General features: G+C 35.9%; 1 protein-coding gene across 9 annotated transcripts in view; it reads right to left on the bottom strand.

The window, feature by feature from the left end:
- Nucleotides 1–24,629, bottom strand: part of LOC135216603 (uncharacterized) — a 465,366-nt gene that overhangs the window by 137,535 nt on the left and 303,202 nt on the right. For 4 of the 9 annotated variants that reach the window (XM_064251994.1, XM_064252015.1, XM_064252000.1 and 1 more), the window contains exon 8: nucleotides 11,848–14,854. The exons of 1 other annotated variant lie outside the window; for it this stretch is intronic. In XM_064251994.1, coding sequence (XP_064108064.1) covers nucleotides 14,528–14,854 — 327 coding nt within the window. In that variant the 3' untranslated portion in view covers nucleotides 11,848–14,527. 4 more of the 9 variants (XR_010314885.1, XM_064252027.1, XM_064252041.1 and 1 more) reach the window with 4 other exon arrangements.

The raw sequence follows: 24,629 nt of genomic DNA, 5'->3' as shown, positions 1-24,629 counted from the left end.
AAAGTACAAAGTGCCCCGTTAAAAAAGTATTTGAGCGTAAAAGTGGTGACAAAATGCATGTGATTTTCACGGCAGTGAGAGAAGCAATCATTAAATGTATAATATGCAACTGTTTCATGACAAAGGCAGGACAAATTACTTTTGAGAATATGTAAAGAGAAAACACACTGTGACTGCACAATCCAGGATGGAAGAAAAAATATTAAAATCAAAACTGATAAATCAACAAATGGGTTTGAAGGACAAAATAAACGAACTTCCATATCAATATCTACAATTACACATTTTACTTCCTATTCATTTCCAGCAGCATTATCAAGAATAACTCGTGCTAAAAAAAATCTCATGTTTTGTTATAGTACTTACTTACAGACGACTAAACACTTCCTATGTTTTGTGTAGATTACAAAGTACCAGATTTTAAAAGCAATTTGCATTTTTCCTATATATACAAACAAGAACCTATTATGTAGAGGTCATAGCAACTGGCTAAAAGGTAGTTAATTGGATTTTGGTAAGAGAAAGAGGAACGATCCCACTCTTCTACTGCAAGCCATCACTTTTTCCTTTGGCATCAAGGATTATTTTGAGGTTGAGGTACGATTATGATAAAAGGCTCTGGTTTGTATATCTGCGATAAATACAAATTACTTTAAAAAAATTGTATTTTTTCCTACGGAAATACAAACCAGCACCTTTATGTAGGAGACGCATTTCTTAAGTGGGATGATAGTCTCTCAACTGACTGTAAGTTGATTCTTCACAAGAATACCATGTTGCTGATAACAATCATGCGCAGGGACCAATAATTCTTGCAACCTCTTAGACAGTCTGTCATGCAAGAATGATCAGGTCTTGAGCCAGAGTGCAGTGTGTCTGAAATCTCACACTAAGAGAACTTTGGAGAACGAAGTGCTGTCAGAAAGATGTGATAGCACAAGTCAGAAGGCAGCTAGTAACAGAGTCAATGAAAAACCGATAGTTTAGATGATAGCTTTTACTAGCACTCACCCGCCTTCACTGAGACAGTGGAAAGAGTAACACCTAATGAACTGAAGAAGCTTCAAGAAAAGGATGTTTGATTGTAAAAGTTATCTGCATTATGGCCCATCCACTACATATTTAGCCTGATTGCTGCCTTACAGAGGAAGATTGAAAGGAAGAGGAAGCCAGTAGCTTACTCATTCAACCTCCAGTCTCATGCCATCCGATGTTTTTCATCCAAGCTGAGCTTGGAAACCGCACAACCTGTTGAGCAGTCACCACAGGTCCTATGAAGGGTTTAAGGACTTGTGGGTGAATTGCTGAGGTAAAGAGATAATGATAGCCTGGCAACACCCGACATCTGACCTCATTACCTGTGAAACCAAAATGTTTCTCCAGATGGATAGGGATGGACAAACACCTTTGTAAGCTTTTCACCAGATTGAATTATTGTCCTCCTTGCAGGATGAACCATACATCAGCTTGAACACTTGAAAAGAAGATGAATTCCAATCCTATGAGATACATAAAACCATAAAACTCATTAACATACTATGTCAAGGCTAAGACTAGAAGAACATGTCTTGTGGGTGAACATCTCAATCTGAGACCTCTCCAAGGCAAATATGGCATATAATTTCGGCTGCAGAGGATGAGAGTCACATCCCATTTGGGAGGCTAAGGCTAAAGAGGAGGGCAAAACTATCTGAAGCTCCTGAGAGCATGGACAACAATACCCAGGAAGCCAGGTTTATGGCCTTCTCTTGGAAGACTTGTCTCAAGGCAGAGCAATTGCCTTCACAGCAGGGACTGAGAGAAGCTTGTTTTTATGAAAGGTGGATGAGTAAATCCGTAATCTGCTGCACAGTAGCTCTAACTAGAGAGATTCCCTCAGCCCACCTCACCATCCATTACTATAGAGATTTTGATCCACTTCCCGGTACATGTTAGTTGAGGTTACCTCAGGAGAGAAGAGTTCATTTTAGTGAATTTTAGTGAATCAGAATGACAGGATAAAAGACAAAAATCTCCAGAAGTCCCAAGGTCTGTAGGAAGGCATTTTCCCAAGAATAGTGGGGGTCTGGAATGGGAGAGCAGAACACTGGGAGCAAATAAGTAGATCAGTGGATTTTCCAAGCTATAAAAACTATTCCCAATGTAAAAGAGTAAGAACTAGTCTGTCCCAATTAACAGTCCTTGGCGAGTTGAGCTAGTTCACCAAAACACTCCCTCCAGGCAGGATGTCTGTGGCTGATAGCTCTAAAGCAAGGCAAACCCACTCATGCATCTACCTTCATCTTAAATGAAAGAGTGACCATCACACAATCACAGAATATTTCAGCTATCTGTCCAGCAAATATTCCTGAGAAGTTGATATGCTGATGAAAGACATCCTCTAGAGTCTCAGGCATGCACCTCAATCCTTCCAGAAGCAACTCCGCAGGTAGGAAGTTTACAGGAACTCTCAGTCAGTGGCTCCCAACTTCAAGCCACCAAGCAAGGTTCTTCTTTCATTCTTGCCTCCAGAGCCCAAGGAGTGAGGGCCAACCAATGCAGTTTCAGTTGCCACTGTAATGAGTTCTTCCAAGAATGACAGGTGACTGAAGATGACCTGCCAAAGAGGAGCTGGTTGCAACAGGAACTATGTTGTCACCTCCCAGAGCTTACTGAGGCATAATTCTAACAAAAAAGTATTGCTGGTGCCATATCTATCAGCATGACTAGTATCTGCCAACTACTTGAGTACAAGATCCATATTTGACTGCTTCTTGGGTACAAGATCCAAGTGATGCAAGTCATTACAACCCCCAGATTATGACAAAAGGCAAGGAAGTTGTCTGTGTTCTGGAGCAATTGCATCTCTCTCTCTCTCTCTCTCTCTCTCTCGTCTCTCTCTCTCTCTCTATATATATATATATATATATATATATATATATATATATACTATATATATATATATATATATATATATATATATTTATATATATATATATATATGGGCCAGGAGATAACAGAACGACGCCTAGGTGTATGAGTGTTGAAACACTATCCAAATCTAAGAATGCCCATTTCACTAATCTGAGCCCCTTATGCCAAAGCATTCAAGAATTTTGCCTTTTGGAGTATATGAGTTGTAATTGTATTGGGCCCAGCAGGGGTTCAGTTCCAACAGCTTGATGAGTGAAAATTGCGGATAACCAAAAATTGGCGATTTATGACACCAGTAACTGGATTTTGGTGCCGATAACCAGTTAATGGCACCTCTGTTAGGTATGTATCGACGACAATAACCGGTTAATGGCACCTCTGTTAGATGTATCAATGCTGATAACTGGAAATCAGTGCATTTTGCTGCCAATTCTTGATATTTTCGACACTAGATAAGCCCCATAAAACTGGATCACTGATAACTGGGGACTGCCTGTGTATACAGTCAACCCATCCTTATTCGTGGACTCACGATTAGTGGACTCGTGCATTTGTGGATTTTTCTATGGACTGTATATACCAATTATTCACAGAAAATTCACCTATTCGTGATATTTTTCACTGAGAAATATTCACAAATTACTGTATTTTCATATAATTTTCATGACTAAATGCACTTTTTTCTGATAAAACTTAAAACACTCAAGTATAAGCATTTTTAGAGTGGTAATAAGCATTCACGGATTTTAGCTATTCACAGGGGCTGTGGTACCCATCCCATGAATACAGCGGTCTACTCTAAATATATATATATATATATATATATTATATATATATAGTATATATAATAAATATTATATATAAATATATATATATTATATAATATATATTTTTACCCATATATTATTATATATAATATTTTTTTTTAATATATTATATATCTATATATATATATATATATATATTATATATATATATATATATATAATTTTCTTGGATCTTCATCTCTGTCTCACAACTGAAGAAAAAGTCCCAGCTAGCAGGTGAGTGGGGGTTCTTCTCACCTACTTATCTGCCTACCTCCAATTACAAAACTTGTTGCCAAGTTACAGAAACCGTTTGTGCTGAGGAATACTTATACATAGAGGCCAATGGTTTGTATTTCAGTGGTTTTCAACAGTTAAACATTAACTCCCGAGGATCTTGTAAAAATAGTAATGTCTAATCATAGAAGCACAGGCTGTTTGCATTCTAACCAGTAACTAAAAAACTGGCAATTTCATTCCACATATGCAAAATAACATATCCAATTCTACAACTTATTTGAACACTTACATGAGGAAATTTAGCTAAAAAGGCATTATAGCTATTGCTTCACTAGGTGAGTGATATCAATATCCAAAGCTATAAAAATATAAATGTAAATCATATACCTGATAAAGATACAGATGTTACCACAAGCCATATAACTTAATGAATAATATTCCCGACCTAGATGTAGATCGTATACCTGATAACGATACAGATGCCACCACAAGCCATATAACTTAATAATATTGCCACCACACGCCATATAGCTTGATTAATAATATTCCTGACCTATATATAGACCATATACCTGATAAAGACACAGATGCCACCACAAGCCATTTAACTTAATTATGGTAATAATATTCCTGACCTATATGTAGATCTTATACCTGATATATATTACAGATAAAGGTATAGATACCACCACAAGCCATATTCAACTTAATAATATTCCTGACCATATAAAGCCATGCATGCAATTCATATATCTAAAATGAAACTGGTCAACCTAAAACCAGTTTCTCTCAAATTTCAAAGAAGTTCAAGTACAGTAGATTCCCCGTATTTGCAGAGAATGGATACAAGAAGCCCCACCCCACACCCCCCCCCAAATAGCTAAAATTCGCAAGTACTTAAAAAACCCTCTAGAAATGCATAGAACTGCCTCTTTTGATAGTTAAAACACAAAAACCTCTAAAAATGCTTATACATTAATTTTTTAATAGTTATACAACAAAACGTGCATTTAGTTACGAAAACATGAAAATACAGTAATTTGTGAATATTTCTCAGTGAAAAATACCGCGAATAGGCACATTTACCGTGATTAATGGTTATATACTTTCGATAGGAAAACCCGCGACTAGTGGAGTCGACTGTAGTTAGTTCTCCCCTGCTTTATCATATGCCTACTCTTTGCTCATACTCCATTATATCGCTTTACTAATTTCACTGAGCTTTGCTGCTACCTGTATATGAACTTCTGCTGCCCTAAAATTGATAAGTGATCAGTTTTATAGCATTACAAAATCAGAAAATATCAGTCATTTCATAATCTCATATTTTTGGATTAACTTATCATCTGACATTAGTGCTCTGGAGAATGTCATTTCTTTAAGGATGAATACTTGGGCACTAGCAGCATATTTTCCAAGGGGGCCAAATCTTAATACATATGTTTAGATAAGACATAAGAAGAAAAATTGAAAATTGAACTCACACGTTGGTTTTTCTTCTTATGTCTTATCTAAACGTGAAGAATTTTTACTATCCTTAGGGTTGGACTTTTGCTTGCCATGCTACAAACCTAATTATAACAGATTTTTCCTATCACTTGAGTCACTATTCCATCGACTCCTTCAACAACCATTTAAATTTGACAAGAGTAAACTGCAATCTCAGCTATCAGAAATCACTCTAAGAACTTTCAGGAATATAACCACTGGTTGGACTCCTTTAAAAAAAACTGATTTGGATATTTTGAAAAATTTAGCCAAAAATAAAGATCTGATTATACTAGACCAGATCAGGGTAAAGGTACCGTTCTCATGAATAGAGCCGATTATATTAGTAAGATGGAAGTGATTTTAATGGATAATAGTAAATTCCAAAAAATTGGCAAACCTGATTGCAAACAAATTTTTAACACTGAAGATAAAATTAACAGATTTCTTAAAGAGCTTAATACCAAAAATATAATTGACCAAACTACTTAAAACGATCTCTTTTGCTCTGGGAACTCTTTCGGTATCTTGTATGGTTTGCCCAAAACACATAAAGAAGGCCTTCCAATGAAACCTATCTTATCCTCTATTCATGCACCTAACTATAAACTGGCCAAATATCTCGTTCCTATTTTAGAACCGCTTGCCTCCAATTAATATACTGTAAAAAAAACTCACAAGAATCCAAATCACATATTTTACAACAGGACTCGGATCTTTTTTTGGCAAGTTTTGATGTAGAGTCACTTTTTACAAATTTCCTGTTGAGCAGACAATTGAGGTTATTTTAGATAAGATTTTTATTGAACCCAGTACCCAGTATCATATATTTTAAGTATGACCGCAATAATTTTCAGAAGATACTACAATTGGCAGTGCTGGACACTGCCTTTATTTTTAATAATTGTCTGTATAAACAGACTGATGGGATGGCAATGGGATCACCCTTAGGTCCCATATTTGCTAATATCTTTATGTGCTCCCTGGAGTTTTTACCCGCTTGTTTATAAAAGGTATGTGGACGATACCTTTGTCCTTTTTTAGATCTACCTTTCACGCTGACCAGTTCCTTTCTTTCATCAATCAGCTTCATCCTAATATTAGGTTTACCATGGAGAGGGAACAAAACGATCAGTTGGCATTTTTAGATGTTTTAGTTTCTAGATGTAATGATCGTTTTAACACTTCTGTGTTTCGGAAAAAGACCTTCTCTGGACTGGGTTCCAATTTTTATAGTTATTGTTATTTATTTTTAAGATATATTCGATTTTTACTGTGCTTCAAAGAGCTTACTCTTTAACCTCCTCATGGGATAATTTTCACAATGAAATTGAGTTTTTATGTAGGTACTTTACTGATAACTTTTATCCATCTCGTATCTTTTTTAAACACTGTAAAGCCTTTTTAAATAAGAAACTACTTGATTTACCAACTATTAGCATGGTTCCTCGTAAGAAACTATATGCGAGTATTCCATATATTAAAGAGGACAAATTTAGATAGGATATAAAGTAAATTATTGAGAAACATTTTAGCAAGTTGCAAGTAATTTTAATTCCAAAAAATCCACATACAATTGTTTTTTTTTTAATTAAAGACAAGCTCTGTCCAACTTTGCAATCAATGGTCGTCTATAAATATTCTTGCCCCAAATGTGATTCGGGGATTCACGTGAGATCGACCAAAAGATTGCTGAAGGTCAGAGCTGACTCACACAGAGGTGTTAATCATCGTACTGGCTGTAAATTGTCCAACCCTGAATTCTCTAACGTCAGAAATCATTAAAAAATTTGCCATGTTGATATCACATACACTGACTTTTCTATCTTGGGCCAAACAAGCCACTTACACGAACTGCCCATTCTTGAGTCATTATTCATTAAGCAGTTGTCGCCAGGATTGAACTCACACACCACTTCTGTACCCCTGTATTTGGCGTGAGCATGTTTTCTTCGTGCCTCTGCCTTCCCTCCTTCCTCCTTGTCATTCAGCTGTCATCTTCTGACAGAGCAGGTGCTTTTTTAATACTGTTGTTTGCTTCCTTTTTTTACTATTATTTTTTTCCCACTTTGTTTTACAATTTTGAGTAGTTTAGGAACTTTTCAATTAAGAATTGTCAGTTTTATATGTTTTAATTATGTGACATGCATTTTAACTCGTTTGTCCAATTTATTTCAGCCCTGATGATGTAACAAGCATTAGTTACGAAACGCGTTGGCAAATAAATGAATCTTTTTCCTGTCAACTAGTTGTCTCCTTGTTACCCGCTGCACATATATATATATATATATATATATATATATATATATTATATATATATATATATATATATATATTTATTTATACAGCTGACCCACTATTCCAGACTCACCTATTCACGGATTTTTCTATGGACCGTTATATGCCTAATATTCACAGAAAAAGAAGTTGCCTCTTTGTTGTATTTTTCACTGAGAAATATTCACAAATTATTGTATTTTCAAAAAATTTTCATGACTAAATGCACTTTTTCTGTTGGAACTTTAAAAAACTCAGAGTTTTTTGTTTCAACTATCAAAATTTGGCATTTCTAAGTATTTTTAGAGGGGTTTTAAGTTTTTGTGGATTTTAAGTATTTGCAGGGGTTCTGGTACCCATCCCTTGCAAATACGGGGGTCTACTGTATATATATATATATATATATATATATATATATATATATATATCTATATATATATATATATATATATATATACACAGGCAGTCCCCGGCTTACGATGGGTTCGGCTTACAACGTTCTGAGGTTATGGCGCTTTTCAATTATATTCATCAGAAATTATTTCTAGGTTTACGACGCATGTTCCAGGGTTATGACACTTATGGCACCAATCTGACGGAAGAAATATGACTCCAAAATGCAAAATAATCAATACTTGAAGGTTTTTTGATGAAAAAAGCAATAAAAATGCAGTTTACATAGTTTTCAACACAGCTAAAGCATTAACAGTAAGGTTTTCTTAGGATTTTTGACGATATTCCAGCTTATGGCAATCCTTGGCTTACGACACGTCTCAAGAATGGAACCCCCTTCGTAAGCCGGGGACTGCCTTAATAATATATCTATATATTATATATATCTATATAGATATATATAATAATATAGATATAATTTATATATATAAATAATATATATAAATATATTATATATATATATATATATATATACACGATATATATATATATATATATATATATATAATCTTATATATATATATATATATATATAATATATATATATATATCTAATATATATTATATATATCTGTATTTCATATATGTATATATATATATATATATACTATATATATATATATATATATTATATATATTCATAGTATTGTATAATGAATTTTTATCACATCACTCTGACATTTTAAATAGAAAAATTTAGCTACAAATATCATTTAATATCCAATTTGCAATACTTTGGGATTATCTCCGAAGGAGAATTATAAGAGATAATTGGATTGGTACCTAAGTAACTAGAACAGTAACCTCCAATAACTTCTCGTCAATGAACATCAATTGGAAGTCGTTGGAGGTTTCTGTTGGTTGTTCGAGTCACTTGGTGCGAATTGTACATTAAATGATATTTGTAGCTTAATATTTGTATATATACTATATATACACACACACACACACACACACACACACATATATATATATATATATATATATATATATATATATATATATATATATATATATAAATTTATGCAGTATATATAATTATATTGTGATATTTTGTAATTTTGTTTTCTACCAGTGTTCATAGATGCCAAGCTTTGCACCGAGACTTAAAAGTACTATAGTTTTACAATTCTTTGAATGTACTTTATTATGAAATAGCTTGCACAAATTGCACTGAATATCATGTACTGAGGAAAAGCAATTTATATCACATTCTTTGAGCTTTTTCTTTGACAGTAACATCTTCCTGCACTGGAAAGCTGTAATCATACTATGAATTTTTCGTTTTTGTTTCTACGACTTTTCGGGGAACAGATAGTAATAAATTGCATATGAATGGAAATGCAATTTATCTTAGTTATTCACTGTAAAATATAAATAAGCTATGTCTAGCTTTCCGTTATTGATGAAATTTTTAGTAAAAGTAACAGAAATCGTTGCTGGTGCCTATAACTTACACATGATATTGATGTTTTGCTTTAGTGTTACTGGTTTTGTTTTGCTTATTATGATATCGTACAACTATTCAGCTTTAAAATGACACAATACCCATTACCACAGCAAGCAATATAAATTTACGTCAAGTAATCAAAGAATAATATCAATATGCATGGCGCTGGTACCATAAGGGATAAGTGTCATGGAACAGACACCATGGTGCATCCTTTATGTGGCATCCTTTACGTACACAGCAAACTGAAATGCTGTAACATATGTATGTTGAAGTTAATAGAGCACACTTGAGCAGGCAATGAACGTTATGAAAAATATGAACAAATTACTAAATAGAAGACAATCAGTTTTTGAATGACAGGCTTATTTAATTTATATATGGGTAAATTATTATTCACAAACATGGATAATATAAGTTATGAGTGTTATTATACATAACTTTAAAATTTTTCGAGTTTATGGCCAAAATATAAATATTCTTTTTTTTTTAATCATAACAAGAATTAAGTACTTTCTTATAGTATCTGAATTCATCTACTATACTGTGTTACATTTATCAAAAAGTTCAACATTTGGCACCTTGCACTCAGACTCTCAGTGTTCAAGGGGATTTAGGTTTAAACATCCTTCTCAGCCTTCTGAAGATCATGCCTGCAATAAACGTTGTTACGCGATAGAAGTCGTTGAATGTCATTTGAAAAGTTCTCTTGATGACAAGGTAAAACATGTCCAACTTCGTTCTAACTAACCTGCCATTCCTGAACTCATCAAAGCTGCCATCTGGGTAAACTCTGTATCTGAATTCTTTGAAATGAGTTGCATCAAGTATCAGTCTAATGAAAACAGTTGTAAGCAGGGTGAACAAATAAGAATTTGGGGCGCTACAGCCAGTTTCTTTGACGACTTCTTCCATATCCTCTGACCATCCATGCCCATTTTATGATAGTGTCTGAGTGGGATTCCGTCTTCGTTCTTCTGATTCATTTCTTCTGAAGTAATAGAGGCCATTTCTTCACTTGAGGGAAGTTGAAGGTGCCCTGTTAAGGTAGCTAAATAGTGCTTCGCCTAATGAAAAAGCAAAATTATACTTATAACTTTTGAGAAACAAGATGCTTACTCATATGCATTCTACAACAGTGCTATGTCAGCTGTCACGGCAGTGACCTTTATAAAGCTTGACTGCAGAGTAGGGTATTTAGCTTACGTCTAATGTGCTTAGTTATTCTTTTTACTAACTTAGCTTACTTGTTATACTGTACTACACTCTCCAAAACAGTACAACAAAAAAAGAAAAATTAAATGGATAGTCTTTGAATACAACAATCTTTAAAATAATTTGTAAAGTAACTTTAGTGCTGACAGAATAAGATGACAATATTCAAGGTTACGTAAAATTTGCATGAAAAACTACTACTGATCCAAGACATTCAAGAGCCTCCTAAGCCATTTTCTAATGGAATTTAATTAGAGAAATAATAGAGATTGATAAAATTTATTCAAAGTTTCTGTAAGAAAGCATAATGGATAAAAAATAAAAAGGGTTACTAAAGGTTACACAAAGAAAAGACAACACAGTGAACACCAGGAATATGATGACAGTTGAGACTGCACAAAAGCCTTGGAGTTTTCACTATTTCTACTTGTTTCACGAAGCCCAAAAGTTTTAAAATACTGGCAAACACTAATGTTAAGGGCAACATCATTAACTGCACCATAAAAAATGTACATACTGTTTCCATAAATAGACTTTCCATGCACAGTACATGAGGACTGTACTTCTCCTAATTTTTGGAAGTACACTTTATTTAAAAATCAAATGACAATGATCATAAGGTAGCCAGTTAATACAAGAAGCATTAGATATCATGCTAGTTAGAACAAACATATGGATGAAGTTTAGTTCACATGAAAGAGAAAGATTTAAATATTAGATAATTTATCACAATATTCTGCTGTATGGATTGATATCAATCCATTTCAGGCGTCATGATATTATGAAAATTATAATGCATGTCACTTATTAGCCAATGACTATATACACCAGGCTACAGTGATGAAATAAAAGCTAAAGGTATCAAGTATTTTCAAGTTATTTCAACACGAAAGATCTCATTACCTTAAGCTTTGATGGCATTCCTGTAGCCTTTACAGGCAGTCCTCGGGTTATGGCGGGGGTTCTGTTCCCGGCAGGGTGCTGTAAGCTGAAAATCCCCTTAACCGGAATCATCATAATTACAATGGGAATAAATAGCAACAGCACTCCTTGTTACAGCGTTTTAAAGCAGGTTAACAGCGACATGAGGCAAACGCCTTAAATCCGGGGGCTGCCTGTACTATATTTAAGGTTTACAGCAGAATGAATAACAACATGGAATGACACACAAAGGAAATTATTTTAATATAATCATACATTAACTCATAATCCAAAGAACATGAAAATGCATCTATTTCTTGCTGAGATGTGTTCTTAAAATCAGTATGTAAAATTACAAGATTCAAGTGTGAAAAATTATTTTCTTGCACCAACTAAGATTTCAATAACCAAAGAGGGCTAACGTTTTTGATAACTGTGAACCTTAGGGATGCAAACAATTATATCTATCACATGTATATCTAAGCTTTGAAAAGGCAATGCCATTAGCTATGAAATCCAACATGGGGAGGGGGACAGGAAACAGATGAAAGCTGACCTTTTTACAAAAATATTAAGAAAAGGGCTCAGCCAGCAAACCCTTTAAAATCTGAATAAGACAATAAACCAACTTCCCAAGATAGTTTAAAGGTTTAAGGAGGCTCATGAGCAGATGCAACGTACTAGGGACCAAACATGCACATGCGATTGATGTCCAAGCCTCTATCAGCCTTTGTTGTCTATAGAAATCTATCAAGTCGTGAGTGGGGTGTATGCAGGACCACTGTTGTGGGAAGTTCAGGCAGTGCTACTCAGCTACCCAAGCTGTACTAATGGGAAAAATGCACTATCTTATCTTTTATTGTATTATAAGAAATTTTTGGTGCATGTGCCTCAAAACTTACCAGGTCATTCAAGAAAGCATCTTTAAGAATACAGATACTACTGTATATGTAAATCACAAAGGTGTTAAAGCATGTTTGAGATTATGTTCATGTGTGTGCGATGCCCAGCTGAAACAAAAGGGAAGTGAGAAATTTACCTGAAGCTTGCAGTCAGTGTACAACTCTTCTAAACTATCTCATGTTTCTTTGATTTTTTTTTTGGTGATTATACAAGAAATAAATTATCATGGGGCCTAATGAGGTTAGAGGATGACAACAAACCGAAAGGACACAGACAGAAAAATGACAAGCGTTTCCAAGAAACTCATAGCAAGACTTGAAAGTTGCGTCCAAGCCACTGATCTGGCTAAGGAGTTTCATATGGTCAAAACTACAATTTCTAAAATTTCAAGCTTCAAGAGGCCATCAAAGTGATGTTACTGAAGCACACCACTCTTTTCATCAGTTGATAATTTTATTTTTCAAAGGCTTCACTGTGCTCTTGATTGGTGTTCTAATGCTCCCATGCAAACAATTCTTGTGATTTTCTTTAGTTCAGTTCTTACCTTAATGTCCTAACGTTGCCTTACTATTAAATTGTCTAGTTTCTTACTCATACTTTAGGGAACATGCATACTCCTATTTGAGGAGGCAATGGTGAATAAAGATTAATGATAGTAAAGGAAGACAAATAATACTTTGATAAAACTGTGTAGGTAGACTCTGAGAAGCATTAAACAATGCTCTCAAGTTTTAAAACATGCCAGCTTTTAATGCACTCACTCACAACTGACAGCCATATACAACTGTACTTTACTATCCAAGGAAGATTGTGTACACCTTACCATTTAGTTCCTCTATGTACATTGATCTTAGCTTCAGTTTTTTGTTTTTTTTTTTCAAATATTTCTATAACTTATCAACTAGTACTGTGGTTTAACAAGAACACTGAATCACACTTCTAGAATCATAAGGATTGCCTAAAGGATTTGTTTTAGATCAAATGATGGAACAAGGAGGAAGGTAAACGAGAAGTGTGACAGCTATGTGAGGGAAGACAAACTGGAATTCCTTTAAAGTAAAAGGCAGAAAGAAATATCAAAGAGAAGTTATATGTTGACTCTTATAACTTGATTCTTCATTTTCTCTTATTCTGGATCATCCATCAACATATTCTCGTCTGTTAATCAAAGGTCATTGCCACTCTAGTCACCATTTGATGAATCTATGGAGACAGAATTTTAAATAAACCCTAAAAATTCATTGGTAAGAAGAGTTCTCTAAATCAACTAAGATATAGTAGGCTGTTGGATTTCTTTAATTTTTAGGTTAACTAACATCGCCATTATTCATTCACTGACGAAGGTCTTGCTAAGAACATCAGCTACATATCTTCATTGGTATAAAACTATCTCTTCCATAACAAAGGAAAAAATGTTTCTTGCAAAATACTGAGCCTCAATTATGATGCACCTAACACTGGACTTTCAAAATAATTTCACTTGACTGCTGAATCACCTTATCTTTCTTTAAGCAAGGGAAAACTGGAGCTTCGTAAAGTATAACGGAAGTTGGTGCTATGTGGGAGAAGCCCAGAAGGAATGAATGAGAAATGGAAAAAAGCATTGCAGCTGGGGGTAGAAATAAATAACAACTAGTGTTGTTATTATCTATACAAGCAGCAAGAATCACTGTTAAAAATGCCTTACTGTACATGCCATATAATGACCCAATTACAATGGCTTATTTGATACACAAACTAACTTGATTTAGCAACACCACAAAAGGTAAGATAATCTTAATTCTTTCATAATGCCACCTTTGATATGTGTTCAGCAATAAATGTAATAAAGCAGTATTATAGTAATGGAATCAACAGTTTGCTATTTCTTATAACTGCTGCCTAATACATCAAATTTTTCAGAACTAATTAAAGTATATTGAGCTTTTCTAAATGTCATCAACTCAAGACGTCTCCTCCTATGAACCTCATCAAAAAGACTCTTGACAGCCGTTGAAATACCTGGCAAACCAGCAATCTCAGCCAGAGAGTCACTATACGACCAATGAAAACGTCCCATTCTGTGAAAATGCCGTTGAGGAAGACCATTCAAGAGACGACCCTCAAAGTCTAACCTTGTATCATTCTCCATTGCTACTTTGCTAGGTAAGGATATCATTCCAGCTACTGCCCTTAACATGAGCTGCACCTAGAACAAAACAAAAAAGCTCAAGGAACACCATATTTAATCTTGGACAAGACATTATGTTTTGTTTATATTGACATACTTGGCAAAGACCCAAACTTTATTTTCCTTTTATGTCCTTTAGTTTTAAGATTATTTCAGCATGGATGCATAAGCTATACTTATTATACATACTGTTCCCCTAAACAAGTGAGTCTGTAACACAGGCACATTTTCCATGCATTTTCATCAAAAGTACATATTTTGCAATGAGTATTAACATATTTTGCAAAGTTTCACCACTGTCAGATATTTATCCCTGATTAGGATGGGTTAATTTTCATCCAATACTGTATTTTAAAAGTTTTGTAACATTCTTGCTTGAAAAGAATTGCTATAATCTGTTTAACAATAACCTAATCAAATTTATACCTACATTTGTAATAGAATTACATACAAAATGGAAATACATCTTATTTCCATTGTAAAATTATCGTTATGCTCTGTATAATAAGTCAAGGAGGAAAGAACTCCCAAAATTAACGTGTCCACTCAGGATGTGTTGCAAATACTGAATCATCATGTTTCTTAAAAACAGGTGTCTCATCAGTTCGCTGGGTCTACGCGACCAAACTCCCATGAGAATCTAGATCAAGTCTTGATCACTATTCTTTCTCATGACCTCAAAAGTCATGTGTGTGTGTTAGTTTGTACGTATGTCACTTTTATCCTGAGGTCAAATTGAGTACTGGATTCATTCTCATTCGATCTCCCATCTAATCAAGAATCCTTCAAAGAGCTCATATCGCTACAATGAGTCTTGACTTGTAAAATACTTAGACAGAGTATATTATTCTTGTACTTCGATGTGCTTCAAAGAACCTTGAAGAATACCAATTATGAACGGAAGTGAGAAGACAACACCAGTCCCCTACTAGACTTGGCCATCAGAGAGAGAGAGAGAGAGAGAGAGAGAGAGAGAGAGAGAGAGAGAGAGAGAGAGAGAGAGAGACGCCAGCTATGCGCATTGAATACCAAACATTATTGGATGGTTAAGATACCACCACAGCTCCCACAATTAGCTTTGAAAATAAACTCTGATCCCAACATCAGTATCATTTCTCAATAATCAAGACCATGAAAAGCAGTGTTTGAGAGGTTAGACAGTAAGATGAAGGGAAGCAATATAGATAGAATGCAGTAAAAGGAATTAAGGAGTCCAACACGCAGAAAACCCTACAGTCGAACTCAGTAGTAGTTAGATAAGTTGGACAGCGAAAAAAAAGAAGAGAGAAAGCTGAGAAAATATGAAAGAAGTTGAAACAATAATGAAAGAGAGACAGGGTATAAAGAGATTTACTTTCGAAACATGAGAAAAGAAATTTCCCTGGTCTGAGAGCCATCACATGGCTTTAACTATTAATGAAATCCCCAGAGGTTTTGCCAATTGTTAATGCATTTTCAAGGATTATCTTTACCCTTTCCACATTTGATTCATTTTATCTGAGATTCATGTAGTACGTATATTCCACTCACAGAGTTAGGTGAAACTTTGATTTTTCAGAAAGGTGTACTTGGTTTAAATGGGTTTTCCCTATCAATTGTGGTCTTTCTGTTAGAAGAAAGAATGGAACTAGTGCTCTTATGCTGCTGGTTAGGTTTGCAACTATTGCAGTCCTTGCGTATACATATTTGGTAAGTTCTGATCATTTTGGTGTTAGCCAGTGCTAGCTGGCAAAAAACAGTAGTATAGTTGATATTTTCTTAAAATATTGCTTTTCTTTGCTTCAGTGCTAACTTTCTTAAAATATTGCTTTTGTTTGCTTCAGTGCTAACTTAAGATCTTGCTTATTATATTTCCCAATTAGGTTGCTACTGAATAGCAACTCTGCACTACATAACAGTTAAATTTTACCTCTTTCCTTACACTCACCTATACATACTGTAATTTGTTACTATAATTTGGTTTGGAATACTGAATCACTTTCAGTGACAGTAGCTTATTAATGATTGTGTTTCTATCTTACACAGTAGTTAGTAAGACAATAATTAATGAATAGGGTTCTCTAATTTTCATTACTATCTAAATATTGTGTTAGTAGGACAAGGTTTCTTTATAGTATTTGAATATTAGGTGTTTTAACCCTTAAACGCCTATTGGACGTATTTTACGACGAGATAAATTGTCTGTCGGGTGCCGACTGGACGTAATTCACATCGACATACAAAAGTTTTTTTTTTAAATTGGCGGAAAAATAACTTATAGGCCTAACAGCCAAAAACTTTTGAATCACGCGCCTTGGGGGATGCTGGGAGCTCACGGATCAAGGTGTTGTTTTGTTTAGAAGCGTGACCCAGGTGCGCATGCGCGAAATGCCTCCTTCTCGCATCAGTCAGCATCAGCGTCGCGTCGTCCAAGAGCGATCTTTTGTTGCAATCGAGTTTTCCTGAACTTGTGCGAGACTTTGAATATTTGTGGAGGTACAGGACGTACATAGAGATGTCTCAACGACATATGGACCGTGAAAGGCGCGTTTTACCCGTCGCAAGGGATCGTGTAAGGCGTATTTTGGACTTGGATGCTGGCGAAGGACCAAGCACCCAGGATGACCTGGTACCTCAACGCCGTTCTGTGCGGCCACGTGTGGATGGAAGTGCTCTAGGATCACAACGTGTGTCTCGTGTGCCTTTAGTAACCCCTAGAAAGCATCGGGGCGTCCTTAGGGGCATTCGTAGGAATTTGGGAGGCCTCCAACCAAGGGACATAGAGGAGTACTTATCGGAGCTTGATCGGGAGTATGTCGCAAGTCCTTATTTTGATGGCGGTTGGTCATCTAGTGATGAGGACATCAGTCCCGATGTCAGTGATGACGAATATTTGCCCCCAATGTCCGTTTGAGGCTCACATCCTGGAAGTGAGCTCGAATTTACTGGTTTTAGCGCTTATGAGGGAGAATCTGAGGAGGGGGAGGATGAGGATATAGGGTCTAGTTTTGTCGCCGATGATGATACAGAAAGCGGGGGCCTAAGTGAGGGATATGGGCCAGTGGGGGGGGGGGGTTGTGTGTGAAATCGTGCCTACGCTCGCGCACGGGCACGTAGAAGGTCGGCTCGTCGCGTCAGCCAAGGTGAAGGTCGGTCGTTCGAGAGCGACGAGGGGTGGACGGAGGACCCCACCCCACCTAACAAGCACCCATTCACGGCAACACCTGGGCTCACCGTACCTGTTCCTCTCACTGCTCTGGGGTTCATCCAGCTTCTTCCTTACGCTGGAATTGCTGGAGTACCTGGTAGCAGAGACGGTGGACTATGCTCGGTACTGCCGTTATGAACTATGCACAACATTGTCGTATCACTGGCGGGGCTGCAACCTCACAAACATGGCGTAGTTTTTGGGGCTCCACATTTATTTTGGTATGATGCCTGCTGCTGACGTCAGGCAATATTGGAGGCGGAATTTTTTTTAAGTACGCCCAATGTGCCTGGCGTTATGGCCAGTGATATTTTCCTGGCGTTGGACAGGTATTTCAACGCCTTCAACCAAAGTGCCATACCCTGGAATAACCGCGATCGCTTCCTCCTAATCCGCCCAGTGTTGGTATACATTCGTGAACGGTGTAGAATTCTCATGGTTCCTGGAAAGAACCTTTCTTTGGATGAGGGGATGATGCCTTACATAGGACGTCTAAGTATTAAAGTGTATAACCCCAAGAATCCGAAGAAATATGGAGTGAAATTTTTTTTTATTACAAAGTATAACACTGGATACGTCGTGGATTTCTCGGTGTATTCCGGGGTCTTCTCCACGCTGCGTGACACTGTTTTCAGTCTTGTGTATCGTTGCCATAACCAGGGATACCATCTGTTTATGGATAATTATTATAACTCGGTATCCCTGGCCCAGGAACTGTATGAAGCAGGAGTGCACGTCAGTGGTACCCTTCGGTTGGTGCGTGGGGCCCCGAATGCCCTCAAGAGATTCGCTAGCCATCCGCAACATCTGGCAAGAGGAGAGACAGAGTGGCGGCGGAAGGGAGCTGTCTTTGTCATCTGTTGGAAGGGGGTCCGACTCGTCCCCATGATTACGACAAGTCATGAACCCATCCAAGAAGAGATCGTACAGCGGAAGAAGACACGTCGACAGGGCCGAGTTGTGTTTGAGCAGTTTCATGTCGAGCGGCAAACCGTCATTGGGCACTACAATAGGCACATGGGAGGAGTTGATCTCTTTGATCAACTCATCCAGTATTATCCCTTTGCCAGGAGAACCAGGAGGTGGACACAGAAGCTCCTCAAATACATTCTTCAGTTGGCCCTCCAAAATGCCTACATACTCTACTGTGGGTTCCACGGTGACGATCTCCAGAGGTTGTCCCACATACAGTTCCTAGAGGTAGCCGGGAATGCCCTCATCAACTTCAATCCCGATGAGTGGCCTTCCATCAATCACTGGCCCCCTGCCCTGAGCTGCAGATCTTCCCCTAGAGGAAAGGGCAGATATTAGGAGGGCCAACTTCGGTCAACCTGCTCCAACCGCTGCTGCAGCTGCTGCCCTCCCTCCTGCCGCCGCCCCTGCTGCCGACGTCCCTGCTGCCGCCGCCCCTGCTGATGACGCCCCTGGTGCCGGCCCCGCCCGCACCGCTTCTCGTCGGGTAGTGGACCCTGTGTGTCGGCTGCAGCCAGGGGATCACACACTGGAGGCCCTAGAAGGGCGCAGGCAGAAACGGTGCCGGGTGTGCCATATGAATGGCAGAAGGAGAGACACCCGGTTCTTCTGTCGCACCTGCAAAGTAGCTCTTTGCAGGATTGAGGAGAGTGACCGTAAATACCACAATGCAGTCTTTTATTGGAGTGTGCCTAATCAACCGACAGCGGAGGGCGCACGGGGCCGCCGGGCCCATCAGCAGTAAGGGCGCGCGTCTCCCTCCTCCACCTGTACCTCGTCATGTCGAGAAGAAAAAAATGCAAGACTCTTCAATGGAGGAGGGAGAAAACAAGAGTAGTACGAAGAGTCAGGATTACGAGTGAGTATTCTGAATTTTTTTTTATATTTACTTTTATATTTATTACAAGTTTTTATATATCCGTATCTATTGATGCATGATATATTTTATTTCATTTTATGCAAAAAGAAAAGTTTCACCTGCATTCCTTTTATTTATGTATTCGTAGCAGAATCGAATAATGAAGTAATAGATAAATATAATACATATATACATACATATATATAATTATATAATATATATATTATATATTATATATATAATATATAATATATATAATTATATTATATATATATAATATTTATATTATATATATATTATTAATTATATATTTATGTTTTTTTGGGGTAAGCAAATTACATAACACTCTAGTAAATTTTAATCATTTATCTTCATTTTGAAACAAATTTGAAGTCTCTAGCACAATATTTAGATTTATGGTGAATTTGTGAAAAAAACTTTTTCCTTCCCTCCGCGCGCCGATTCTCCGCCGCAAATCTCCAAAATGCGTACATCGCATTCTCCTAATATTTGCTCCCTTTCATATTAAGCGTTTCATAGAGTTTTATATATGAAAATGTGCGCAATTTCATGTAGAATACAACAATAAAATATTTGAAGGTTATAGCTTTTCTCATTTTTGAAATATTTGCATATAAATCACAATAACTAGAAAAAAAACTACGTTCGGCCAACATTGACTCAACCGAAATGGTCAAAAAACGCAATTGTAAGCAAAAACTCTTACAGTCTAGTAATATTCAGTCATTTATCTTCATTTTGAAACAAATTCGAAGTCTCTAGCACAATATTTAGATTTATGGTGAATTTGTGAAAAAATCTTTTTCCTTCCTTCTCCGCCGCAAATCTCCAAAATGCGTACGTCGCATTCTCCTAATATTTGTTTTCTTTCATATTAGGCGTTTCATAGAGTTTTATAAATGAAAATGTGCGCAATTTCATGTAGAATACAACAATAAAATATTTGAAGGTTGTAGCTTTTCTCATTTTTGAAATAATTGCATATAAATCACGATAAATAGAAAAAAAACTACATTCGGTCAAATTTGACTCAACCGAAATGGTAAAAAAACGCTATTGTAAGCAAAAACTCTTACAGTCTAGTAATATTCAGTCATTTATCTTCATTTTGAAACAAATTCGAAGTCTCTAGCACAATATTTAGATTTATGGTGAATTTGTGAAAAAAACTTTTTCCTTCCCTCCGCGCGCTGATTCTCCGTCGCAAATCACCGAAATGCGTACGTCGCATTCTCTTAATATTTGCTCCCTTTCATATTAGGCGTTTCATAGAGTTTCATATATGAAAATGTGAGCAATTTCATGTAAAATACAACAAAAAATATTTGAAGGTTGTAGCTTTTCTCATTTTTGAAAAAAATGCATATAAATTACAATAACTAGAAAAAAAACTACGTTCGGCCAACTTTGACTCAACCGAAATGGTCAAAAAACGCAATTGTAAGCTAAAATACTTACAGTCTAGTAATATTCAGTCATTTATCTTCATCTTGAAACAAATTCAAAGTCTTTAGCACAATATTTAGATTTATGGTGATTTTTTGAAAAAACTTTTTCCTTCCCTCCGCGCGCCGATTCTCCGCCACAAATCTCCGAAATGCGTACGTCGCATTCTCCTACTATTTGCTCCCTTTCATATCAGGCGTTTTATAAAGTTTTATATATGAAAATGTGCGCAATTGTATGTAGAATACAACTAAAAATATTTGAAGGTTGTAGCTTTTCTCATTTTCGAAATATTTGCATATAAAGAAAATATATATAAAAAATTCGACATTCAGTCAACTTTAACTCGTCAGATATGGTCGAAAACTGCAATTTTAAGCTAAAACTCTTACAGTATAGTAATATTCAATCATTTGTCTTCATTTTGAAAGAAATTGGAAGTCTCTAGGACAATATTTAGATTTATGGTGAATTTATGAAAAAAATTTTTTTATGTCCACGCGTTAAGAATTCATGCATCATTTTGTGATATTTTCTCTGTGTTGCTTTTATCGTTTTACAATGTGTTATATACCAAAATGATCGCAATTTAGTGTACATTACAAAAAAAATTAACTCGTTAGCTTTAACCGTTTTGCGCATAGCACGATTTGAATACAATTATATATGAAATTTCGTTTTCGCACTATCATATATAGCATTATTTTTATATGATAATGATAATTTTTTTCATTTCTGATGGTTGCATACTAAACTTCAGGCAATGACAAAAAAAGGAGCCAAAAATGAACTCTTAATCTTGAAAACTAAGCGCACTGTGATTTTTTGAAAACAATATTTTTTCCGCTTCCGCGCTCACTCCGAGACCCCCCGGCACACGGGAGACAATTTTTAATATACCGCTTAGGCGTTTAAGGGTTAAATACAGCATATGTTATCTGGATTAATTGCTCATGATCTTTTAGTGCTAAAAAGAGGCTTCCAAAGAGCACCTTTTCACTAAGAGGCCTTGCCTGATATTTGTTAAAGATCTACCTTCTTCAAAGCAAGCATCAGCTAGAAGGGCTGCTTCTGCTTTTGTCTTGGCTGAGTTGCCACATACAGCTGGTCCAAGTCCTTTTGCTGCCAGTCCTATAGCCTATGTTGCTTACACAAGAGCAGAGATTACAATTGGACCCTCTACCTCCACCCATCCAAGCAGTATGTATTGTCGGCCAAAACTTGGTGGCAGAGTTTCATAATTTTTCGTTCTCCTGCCTGACGCACGATTCATGCCTTATTTATCTATTTTTCTTTTCAAAGATGGAAGAAATCATATGCAATGACGTTAAAAACAGTCACTGATATCTTTAGAACATTATGTTATGTTATTGTGTAAAACTATTTTCCATGTAGTAAAATTGATGTGAACGAAACGAAGTGATAAAAAACGTCATATTACAGCCACTGATATACATTACCATAAAGATAGGAGACACCTATTAGTATCGCATAAACGTAGTCCTTACATTATCATTTCAATATTAAGTTGAAGTTAGTTGAACTATTTCATTTGTTAGATTTTACATAAAACATTGGAATCTCACAAAATGCTATCAAATTTAAAAACAAAAAGAAAAAAAAAACGATAACCTAACAGTGTGAACCATGCAACCTCACTCTATTGCTTTTGATGTCGTTATATGCACGGGAATCTAATGTCAATGTGTCATTTATCGGTCTAAGAAACATCCCTTGATGAGCGAGAGACAATTATTGCACTGCATTCGGTGCAAGTTCCTTGGAGAGATATCAAGATAGCTTAATAAACAGGAGAGAATCATACATAGATGAATCAAATTGTTTAAAGTACGGCAAGGTTTAGAACATGGGCCTAGAGGTGGAATACCTCTAAGCACCACAAGAGAACAAGACAATACAGTAGTGTAAATGTTGCTGAGCAACATTCATTTGTGAATTTTGAATTCTAGTGCCTCGTCACGATATTGCTGAACCAGGAATCATGACTAGCTCTACGCTTATGACTGGTGTCTGATGAATACTTTAGATGGGGAGGAAGTGATTTTTAAATATACACTTGAAATCTTTGATAGTTGTCTAATGAATAAGCCTAATGAATAAGCAAACTTATCTTTGATGGACGAGAGATTCAGTTAGGCTTACTCTTTTTGTTTTGTTTTTTATCGGTGGCCAGTGAATACCACGGATAGGGAGGGAAACAGTTTCAATGATGCATGCATTTTTTTTCTTCAAAACCTAAAGAATACATTTTATTGGGAGATACTTTATTAACATCGGCCTAATCCCTCCATTACTCCTATACGCCACCTCCGCTCTCTTCTACATCTCAGGCGACTCGATCCGACTTCTCGCTACGAACTCCATCGCGTGAATGAATCACTAATGATAATGTTTATTTTAAAATTCCCTGCACCTTTTCTGTTCAAAGAAACTTTATCTTTCATTCCCCAAAATATGTGCATACACTCGTGTTACACCTTGTATGATTGCTGCAGCCATCAAAGAGAAACCCTTGATTAAAGCAGTAGGGTTTTCTTGAAAAAAGAAAAAAAAACATATGAAATAGACTCTTTCAGCTAGTTATAGTATGTTTATGGTAGTAGGTCTAGCCATACATGTTAAAATAATTTTAATTAATTTCTATTTAGAAGAAATGAATAGCTACAGAAAGATCAACCTAAGAAAGCTTTAATGAAAGTAAGCCTTTCTTAATGTATTCGTCAGTTTTGACTCCCACAGCTCTCTAACATGTCCAAATGAAACGGGGTGATATGCAAGGAATTCGATAAAAAAATAAATGACTGAATTATTCGTTTGATTTTTTATGATTGCTTTTTGACTTTGAATAGCTTGTTCTGAGTAAATTATGTTAAACAATTATGAAAAGCATAAGAAGAAAGGCAAACATGGTTAATAAAACAAGAATAACGGGAATAATAAAATAAATAAGATTAATATATATATATATATAATATATTATATATATATATATATATATTGTAGATTTAAATATTCATTCATATTACGTATCCGAGAGAGTATACTGCTGAAAATAGACCTAGGCTAATCATGTGTGAAAATGAGAAGTCCAATTTAGGCCCACTAAATGTGTCATGCAAATTATTTCATTGATCAGAGGACAAAATTAGTTTAATTAAACATCGTTTTCAAAGAATGTTAACGCATTGATGTATTATTTATTGGCTGTAGGAGACAAAATGCAACACCCCAGTGCAATACAATACGTTGAGTCAAGATTCGAGTGGCAGCAAAGCCAACTTCAAAAT

The sequence above is a fragment of the Macrobrachium nipponense genome, chromosome 19 (genome assembly GCF_015104395.2).
Source record: "Macrobrachium nipponense isolate FS-2020 chromosome 19, ASM1510439v2, whole genome shotgun sequence".
NCBI classification, from domain to species: Eukaryota; Metazoa; Arthropoda; class Malacostraca; order Decapoda; family Palaemonidae; genus Macrobrachium; species Macrobrachium nipponense.
Note: the sequence above shows the minus strand (reverse complement) of the source record. Positions and strands in the feature narration are given on the sequence as shown.